The sequence below is a fragment of the Branchiostoma lanceolatum genome, chromosome 2 (assembly GCF_035083965.1).
Source record: "Branchiostoma lanceolatum isolate klBraLanc5 chromosome 2, klBraLanc5.hap2, whole genome shotgun sequence".
Lineage (NCBI taxonomy): Eukaryota > Metazoa > Chordata > Leptocardii > Amphioxiformes > Branchiostomatidae > Branchiostoma > Branchiostoma lanceolatum.
Window position 1 is genome coordinate 24,305,647 of NC_089723.1, and position 9,757 is coordinate 24,315,403.

The 9,757-nt window shown below is 41.1% G+C and overlaps 2 protein-coding genes across 6 annotated transcripts in view; one reads left to right on the forward strand and one right to left on the reverse strand.

Moving 5' to 3' along the window:
• Positions 1-2,515, forward strand: part of LOC136428098 (synaptotagmin-7-like) — a 26,587-nt gene extending 24,072 nt beyond the window's left edge. For all 3 annotated transcript variants that reach the window (XM_066417382.1, XM_066417383.1, XM_066417384.1), the window contains exon 6: positions 191-2,515. In XM_066417382.1, coding sequence (XP_066273479.1) covers positions 191-445 — 255 coding nt within the window. In that variant the 3' untranslated portion in view covers positions 446-2,515. The remainder of the gene's footprint in view (positions 1-190) is intronic.
• LOC136428100 (putative threonine dehydratase) lies at positions 2,426-9,681 on the reverse strand. 3 transcript variants are annotated; one of them, XM_066417385.1, is made up of 8 exons: positions 9,432-9,681; positions 9,002-9,126; positions 7,087-7,245; positions 6,394-6,461; positions 5,995-6,109; positions 5,616-5,741; positions 4,847-4,948; positions 2,426-4,285 (listed from the first exon to the last, which is right to left on the reverse strand). In XM_066417385.1, the coding sequence occupies exons 1-8, from the start codon at positions 9,571-9,573 to the stop codon at positions 4,139-4,141; spliced, it is 984 nt and encodes a 327-aa protein (XP_066273482.1). In that variant the 5' UTR covers positions 9,574-9,681; the 3' UTR covers positions 2,426-4,138. The 3 variants fall into 3 exon arrangements, with proteins under 3 accessions (XP_066273482.1, XP_066273483.1, XP_066273484.1); XM_066417386.1 differs by lacking the exon at positions 9,002-9,126 and having other exon boundaries at positions 9,432-9,574; XM_066417387.1 differs by lacking the exons at positions 9,002-9,126; positions 9,432-9,681 and adding an exon at positions 7,850-8,196.
• Positions 9,682-9,757: the final 76 nt, after the last annotated feature.

Consider the following 9,757-nt stretch of genomic DNA (forward strand, 5'->3'; position numbering starts at 1 on the left):
ATAAGGTAACACTGTTTACTCGTAATATGTTAGTGGCTCTTGAGGTGTAGGGATCTGGTAACACTTTACAGGTGATATTTGTGTGGCTCTTTGGTCTAGAGACCAGGACTTCCGATGTGTTTGATATCTATATCGTGGTTAAAACTTTTAAGTCTCATGTTCCTGTCATGTTCCGTCTCCCTGTCCTTAGGTTGAGGACTACTCTCTGGAGTTCATGGTGATGCGCGGCAGGATCTACACACGAGACGGCGTTATCGGCAGCGTGCTGATCGGGCCCGCTGCCCCGCCGTCCGGCGTGTCCCACTGGAACGAGACACTCCAGCCCCGGGCCCGGGAGAGCGCCCGATGGCACACCATACAACCAGCCTCCGGAAAATTCAGCCCCAAAAGGAAACTATCGAAAGAATCCTACACAAAAGCAGAGTTTAATTTCAGCTCAAATTAGGTCAGGTCAAAAAGGTATTCCAGAAAATGTCTCCGGAAGACATACATGTGTAACATTCCCTCAGCAGATATGTTAACAAGTTTTGTAGGCAGTTGCCGGAAACTTGTGTGGTTGTTCGTTAAACTGCGTACTCAATAACACCAGACGTGTCAATGGTTCCATTCCTGCTTGTGAATGTGCCTGTGGAAAAGTGTGATTGTCAAATTGTTGCTGCCGATATCCCACGCACAGTGAAAACAAATAAGAGAAGATTTTGTGAGTAAACTTCAACTACTTTTAGTTTGTACTCATATGAACTAGACACCAATACAAAGAAGGGGACAATATCATCAGTAGAGATCAAAAAAGGGAACATAAACCTGCTTATTTCAGCTTCTTTTGTTAAAGGACTAATGTGGAGAAAGTCCCTTTAGAAGTTCAATATATAGACTGTCATAAGGAAGAGTACTTATTACAACTCGAAGATATCTTGTAATTTATCGTCCGTCCTGCAGACCATCGAAGGACCGTCTGTGGAAGTTCAAGTTATAGACTGTCATAAGGAAGAGTACTTATTACAACTCGAAGATATCTTGTAATTTATCGTCCGTCCTGCAGACCATCGAAGGACCGTCTGTGGAATTAACAAATGTACTGTACAAATTACGCCACAATGAGAACAATGCCGATGTGACAAGTTGTCTCAATCTAAAGGCCTCATTAAAAGAAACGAGTAGAGTCTATGTCCGTTGAAACAAGGAGGTTTAATATAAAAGTTCCTTGGTTGAAACAAGCCAGAAGGGAGACAGACACGCCCAAAACAATACCTTCATTTTTCATGGAGGTAAAATAACTAAGAGACGACTTTACAGAATTTCATTATACAGTGTTTTTGGTTGAATATGTTCAATTGGAGAGTTCCACCTTAGACACAAAATTGCTGATTGATGTTCTAACTAGAATAAAAGATTCTTAGTGCGTCATCTACAAATCACATATTTTGTACTGATTGAACGTCATGGACTAAATAATCGGAATCTGTGTTTTCTATAACTACGTATGTGTTTTTGTCAGTTGACCTTACTCAATAATATGACGGACAGCCATAGATAGATTAAGGAGACTCCTGTGATGATCAAAAGATGTTCTGTTAGGATCTGTGCAAACTCTATTCAAGATCTGTACGTGTGTTCAATGGCTAACTGGCGTACAATATCAAGATTTTAGTTGAGCATGGTCGGTTCCACAATCTGTTGTTCTAGATGTTCCCGAATTTTGCACGGAAGAGCAGTTGTACTTGTTGCAAATTTGCGTAGGATTCGCGTATTCGTTGAGTTATACGTACATCGGATACGATTCGGTGCAATGTATTTAACTGTGGAAAACTATCTAGACTGGATCATCCTACTTGTTTTGGTTGAAATGTTATTAGCCAAGGTTCTCTGAAGTAATTAATAGCTTAAAAAGATTTTAAGATATTGAAAACTACTTCAAACAGATGTTCCTGTCACTCAGAATTGTTGGTCTCAAAAGAGAGAGCTAGATTTTCCATCTATTGTATGAAATAGTGTTTGATACAATGTGCTTAGAATAGAAGCCCAGACAGATCCTACTTTTATACGGACTACATGTACCTATATATTACTGAAGATTTCTATGATGTATATGTGGATAGATCTGTGTTATATAATGGTAAATGATGTATTTGTATGACAGAAGCCTCGCCATACAAATAACCATATATGTCTGCACAAAATGTCAAAGTACTACTTCACCATGTAGTAGAGTTGTAAATATCCCCATTAATGCTACATTTGTTCATGCCAGCAAGTGAAAATGTTGTAATGAAGTTAGGCGCTAAGCTGGTTTGATGTCTGTCTTGGTGTGAAAATTACTGCAGAAGGCTGCTTTAGAAACCTGCAATCATATTCTGATATAGGAGCATATTGTAATGTTTACAATACACCTCATGTATGCGGAACAAGCAATTGCCAGAGGACGCAAATTGTTTGATTTTCTTCATACGTTGTTGATTTACTACATCAGAGTTCAATTGGAAATAAAACAGTGTTGAAATATGCACAATGTCAACTCTTCTGTTTCTTTCTCTGTAGCTTTTGGTAGCTGCAAGCCACTTATAGCAGTGCGTCATTCAAATCAGAAATCTAATGCTACAAAACTCAAACCACTCATGGGAAGTCTATGAGAAGTCTGCACACACCTAATAGTATACAAATGTATATTGTAAGGATGAATACAGTGTATGTTATGGTCAGACTATTTCTAAACTGATGGAAAGCAGTCTACAATACACCTCTCTAGCATAAAGTGGCATGTAACAAAAAATTAGATGGCGGCATGTAAGACAAGAGTTCCACGACCTCATATCTCCATGAACAATTCTATTCATGCAAATGACTTATACATTTGCATAATATATGCTTGGTCATAAACACCTTTATCTAACTTACACATGTTGCAATATTGACAGTCCTGTAATTTTCCAATTAGATGAATTATGATGGTTTTGCATTTATTATGCAACTTAGGAATCTATTTGCATAATTGGTATCTGTTGATGATCCACTTTCCATTAACTACATACGTTACATGTATTTGAGTCTGATAATGGAAAACACAGCAAATATAGATTTTCCTCATTAGCTATGCAAGGTAAGTCGCAATTAGCATAATTTGCACTTCATTGTGTATATCTCTATTTAAGCTACTTACATACTAAATGTCATGGAAATCCGTTGTTCCTTTGTTCAGTTATTCTCCTTAGAAGATTTTCACAAAAACGCCCCTGCAGTTCCAGAGGAAGCTGCTAGGGGGTCCAAACCTACACCACTTCTTTATTACATCACAAGCTATCTGCCACCCAAAGAGCAAGACCACAGCATGTCCAGGTCAAAAGATACAAAAATTGAAGTTCTGCTGCAGTACCAACGTCACATACCAGGGGGCCCAAAATCGACCTTGAATTTCGGCTTCACAACACTCACCCACATACCAAATATCATTGTAATCTATCAAGAGGCTCTTGAGTTATGCTGACTGGAGTGGTGCGGAAACACAAACAGACAGACAAACAGACACACCCAAAACATATCTCCATTTTTCATGGAGATAAAAAATGCACTGTCAGAAAACTGTGATTTTCCCTTCCAAAATAGCTATGGAGCTTACAACACTGGTATATGAGCCAGTACAAATGCGCATTCATGTAATGCCATCTAGTGTTTACCAGCAGTACTGCAGCCATGATCACGTTCCCCCCATATCACCTTGATGTTACCTTGATGAGAACAAGGTTAGATTCTGTAATGGGTGATATCCATCTATCAAACACACATGAGAGTAGTTCTCTACATCTAAATATCACCATTAAGCACTAACAAATCCTAACCCATCAACACCTCTATGTTTATGAAGGTTAGACATCCAGGCAAATAACATTTAATGACAAATCAATCTCCACAACTGCACTCCTGTTACCTGTTATTGTCTTAACAAGGAAACTGATATGCGCAAATGTAGTTCAGGTTCATGACAAATAGCTTTAAACTTCAATTCATAACAAAAGGTACTAAAATATCCCTTTTTTATCTATCAAAAATATTGATGATGAAGTCCATTTTCTTTTGAAAAAGTCACATTCATTTTAATGCATTTTGGTACTCAGTGAGAATTCATTGTAGAATCCAGTGTTCCCTATTGCTGCCTGAGTTCTATTATTTTCTTTATCTTCTCCATGGAAATGTTGGCTCCACAGGAAATGATTGCCACAGACTTCCCATGGTACTTCTGTGCTGTCTTCAAGAAGGCACCAATGGCCACCCCAGCTGCTCCTTCCACAATCTAGGGGAAAGCAAGGGGATAAGAATATACAATTTTTCTATACAAAGCCTTGACCGTTGTTGTTGCTGTTGTTCCCCTTGTTGTGCCTAGTAGCATATACCATAAGTTTCTGTCGCAGGGTACATTTTTGCAGGGAGGGGTTGCTAGCCCTTCCCCTTGCACATGCTTGAGGCACCTCCTAAATCATGGCACCTCATCTTACTTCCCTCCTGAAAGATAGGTGGGGCCTAAACTACAATGCTTGTTCCAGGATTTGAACTGGGGTCTCCCAGTTAACAATTAGAACCAGCAACTGAACTGTACGGCTACTATCAGTTGAGTTACAGGGACAACCTTTAAAGCCTTGACTGTGCCCATACAATCCTTTCAGAGACTCTGCTAAAGCGGCCTGAGGTTTCCACTTTTGTGGGCGTAGCCTCTAACCAGTTGTCAACCAATTAGAGAATCACATACGTGTTTTCTTTTGGGTAAGGCTGATTTTCTGATTGGCTGACAGCTGGTTATAGGCCATGCCCACAAAAGTGGAAACCTCACTAGCCTGGAGGTGCGTGCTGGTTTTACCTTGTGATGTTCTGCCATCATGAAGTAGATGGCATCTGATATGACATCTTCCTCCACTAATACCCAGTCATCTACACATTGCTGGCAGATGGGGAAGGTTATCTGAAAAATATACCATAATCTAAAGGAAGACTGAGCCATTAAACAGTGCCAGATTTACAACTTTTAACACCGATGATGACTTCAACACAAAGGACAATTGTTTAATGTGACTACTTCAAGTGGCATACTCAACACAGACACTAGGATGAACCTACCTAAGTAAGCATGCGCATGTCAGATCATTACAAACATGAGCGAGTAGATCCTGGCAACTTATCAATAACATATGGTTGTGATTGGTCAAGGTTCGTTCATTGATGACCCTTGTAGTGCCTAGTGGTAAATAGGGCGACAACATTTCCTTGCTGTTTCAGTAGCAGGGCATATTTTTACAAGGATGGGTTTGCTATCCCTTCCCCTTTAACATGCTTGAGGCACCACCTCGAACACAGGACCCCCATTTTACATCCCTTCTGAAAGACAGGTGCAGTACCAAGTAAGATGTTCCCAACCCAAGATTGAACCAGGGTTTCTCCATTACCAACTAACTAGAACCAGGAGCTCAACTGTGGGGCTGCTTCCAAGCTGCTGTCAAGGTACCATCATAGACATGTTTATGATTTCACACAAACAAGGCAAGACAAGTAAATTTATCAGCATAACACAAAAAAGGGACAAAATAAATCTAACCATCATCTTTAATAAAAGCATCAGTTCTATAACTCACAGATCCTTCCTCTACGCCCCCTGCCGTCCCATCAGACAGAGTGTCGAGACTGGGCAGGTCCAGGATGCGCCCTGCCTCTACAGACTTGGCCATGACTGCAGAGTGGGCTGGCTGACAGCCGACAACCTGAGTGTGTTAGGAACATGTGCAAGTTTTGAATACAGACAAACCTGGATTCAACAACCACTCGAGGGACTGAGGGAAATGGTTGCTGAGAACAGGTGGTTGCTGAGTAGCCTGGGTACCATCCTCCGTAGTAAACACTGGCTCAATCTTTTTGCTTGCACACAGAAATTGCAAGATGTACACCTTGTAACAAACACACAATTTTCCAAACTGCTTATTCTATAAAAAAACATACAAAATAGCAGATGAGAACCTTTGCAGTTGGCTTTAATGCCTTGATATATGCAGCCATTCCAGCAATCAGACCTCCTCCCCCCACAGGGACAAACACAGCATCAACATCAGGGAGATCCTCCAGAATCTCTTTTCTGCATCAGAACAAAGAAAAACAATAACTGTAACTCCCAACTCCAGCAAATACATAGATAACATGAAGCCAAGAATTTTCAAAGGTAAGTAAACCTTCTGTGTAATTCAAACTATAAGCGTGATTCAATCAGGCTAAGTAAATGTACAACTGTTTTGATAATCAACCTTCAACCGCAGCCAAACAGGTCCAAAACTAAAAGGATCTGACAATCATTTGGACTCAGTGTAACATATATCTGACTTATTTTTGCTATATGTATCCTAGAAAAGTTGACTGGCATACCCTATTGTCCCATGTCCTGTCATGACATCCATGTCATTGTATGGCGATATGAAGTCAATCCCTTCTTCCTGAAACATACAGAATACCATATGAGAGTTGCTTGCAATGGGTTATTTACCATTTCCATAGAAAAAGACAATACTGTTTGTTAACATTGCACCTTAGGGACAAGAAACTATGACTAGCAAAGACTTATCATGTATGTATGAAGTAGATTTACCAATACTAATTTCGTCAGCTCCTTGTATATTTCCCTTATGAGTTCTTCAAATACAGTTAGACTGTTTGAACAACAACAAAAGTTGTGCTTTGATTAAGATGTCACATATTTGAATCATGCCTATATCAAAACTTGTTACTCTGTCAGAGACAGAAACCATTAAGTGAAAGTGATCTCAAACAACTTGAGCTAATTTTCCACTGCTCGTGACAGAATATATATGCTACTTACAGTAGTTACAGGTTCATTGTACCGGAAAATTTGTTGAGCTTGTTTCAACAAGCACAATGAACAGTGGACCACGGCTTAACAGCCCGTCCTATAAAGGACCGCAAACCTTTCCAGTAGCATGTATGTTGCGTGATCAACAACCTGTCGGGATGTGAACTCACAACCTCTTGGTCCAGAGGCAGTGTCGTTAACCAGTGGACTACGCATGCTAATGATGACCAGGGCCGTGTAACACTGCCTACCAGTGCCATCTGCCTTGCTTTGGTCTCAGTCTTCTCCACATCTGTTCCATGATGCCTCAGGACTGCCCCCTCTCTGACCAGAGCCAACTCTTTTGTCTTGGACACATTCTCAGGCAGGTAGATTGTTCCTGTCAGGCCGACCGTCTTCATTGCCAATGTCTGGAGAATAAAACATGTTCTGTTGAATGACTGATGCTCAGTTGTTTAAACGTCATCTACAAACAGTACAAAGGCAAAGTAAAATTAAATGATATTTTCTAACCTCTAATTGTAAATATCAACACCATGCAGGCTACCACTTGTGTGTCTGCAAGATTGATATTCGAATAAAGAATTGAATTTCTAAGTTGAGTTTGTGAGAGTGCACTATTATATATATGGTATGGGAGCAATTTACTCAGCAGGCGTCAACCAGCAAAGATGGCACCCAGGGTACGAACAGGGGATTGCGTACAACACAATGGTTTGACCTAAGCTGGAGTATGCCTAGGTACTCTTAGGGGACTTTGCTTTTTCATCAAGCAAGATGTTGGAGAGAGTCTGCTACCAAGCAGGCTGTCTTATCACTGGAGCCTTGAAACGAACACCTTCAAGCATTGTTATGCAGGAGCTTGATTGGGACAGCCTATCCACCAGAAGACACTTTAAATCCATGGCTTTAATGTATATGGTCTAGTTTCCCCTCACCTGCAACCGCTGATACCGGGGCATGAGGAGAGCAAAGAGTCACGTATGTACAGCTTCATAACGCACCTCCACTTACCCCACTGTAGGACCCAGACATACAAGTCAAGCTTCATTCCCGATGCGTCGCGACTCTGAAACCAACTGCCTTGGTCAAGGAAAGAAGCATGCAGTCTCAGCATCTTCAATATCATGTGTAAGACTCACCTGCTCACGCAGCAGTGGAACACTGAATTACATTCAAATTACAAGGGTTAAAATCATCAACTAGGGCTTATATTGCACATCAATATTGCACATTAAGAATGGTAAGATGTATGCACAATCCATCCCTTCATCAAGAAAACCCATCAATCATGACTACACCCTTCATGGTGCTATAATAACCAAGGCAAGCAAAGATAAGTATCTAGACTGTTTATCTCCACAAACCTTTCCTGGCACTGCTTTGTTGACAATGTCACAGCTAATAAGTGCAACAGAACCTTGGGAATGCTTTGTTGAAACTTGCGGATTGCCAGTGTGGAAGCAAAAGGACGCGCATACATGGCACTAGTCAAACCATCACTGGAGTACGCTTCTTTGGCGTGGGATCCTCATACTGCCAAACAGGTGAGTAGGGTGGAGGTGGTCCAGTATAGAGCAGCCAGGTACTAGGTATGTATGCAACAACTACAAACGCACGGCCTCTGTAAAAGCAATGCTCAGAGATATGGGATGGCAGCCACTTTCCCATCGTCGCAGAACAGCCAGGCTGACCACTTTGTTCAAAATCCCGCACAGCACCATCTCTGTCCCCCACAGCTCAAGTCTTGTCCCATCAGCTCGATGATCCTGCTGCACTAGTCATGCTTTCGAGCTGCAGACCATCGCGTGTAAGACCAACTACTGCCGGCTCTCATTCTTCCCTTGTACCATCAAAGAGTAGAATGGACTTGAGCCTAGTGTAGCGAGGGGGAGAGTTCAAAGCTGAGCTGGGACGAGCTTCGCTGCATTGAGCTGCCCCCCATCCTTGTACATATGTAAATGTTATCACTGATTTCATTTGTCCTGTTCTTTGCACATGTCTTTGTTTACCCCCATTCCTACCCTTTGTTTGCACCTGTTACTAATATTAATGTAGCTGATAATAATCCACTTTATCATAAGTGGGCTAAGCAGAGTTAAGACGATGATGATGGTGATGATGACTATATAATTACTTTGTGACAAATTAAGGCAGTACACATACACAAGCTAAACCATGGTTTCCAGAAGAAGCTGTAGTCACTTGGACGCCAGGCTTCTCACTGCTTAGAACAAGGCACTTGTTGAAGGCTCCTCTGACTTTAAATGATCCTGTCCTCTGTTCACTCTCTGAAAATTAAAACGTTTTATGATTTAACTGTTGACTAATGTTTAAATTTACCAAATGCCAGGTTGTAATATAGACGTCAGATTATGACACATAATTATTCAAAGAACAGTGACCACCACTACAAAAGGACAGCCAGGCCAATGTGACCACTTTTTGGTGGTCCTTTACTGAGACAATTTTTCCTGTCTATATACTAGTAACGTTTTTGTTAATAGTGGCCACCTGTCCATAGACTATATTGTATCGGTTACTTGACTTTTAATAACAGAAAGCAGGAAATAAATGATAGCCATCATAATATTACCCATCTTGATGAAAACATTGCCCCCATTTTTCTCGCTCAGTCCGTGTGAGAACTCGAGGGGGGTGCGCCGCACGTACGGGCCTATCCTGTCCGCCGCTGCTTCTATCTGACTCCGTAGGTCCACTAGGTCTACTTCAGCCATCACGGTATACTGTCAAAACTTATCAAAGGCTACAGTCGCCTTAAAAACAAACTGTTCGGCACGTAGATAGCTAGTACTTGTGTTTGCCTGCAAACAAAGATTCACATGTGTCAGCAGATTAAACTTTGACCTGTTACCGCCTACTTGACGAATTCACTTTCTTTCATGGGGGTGAAGATTAAAG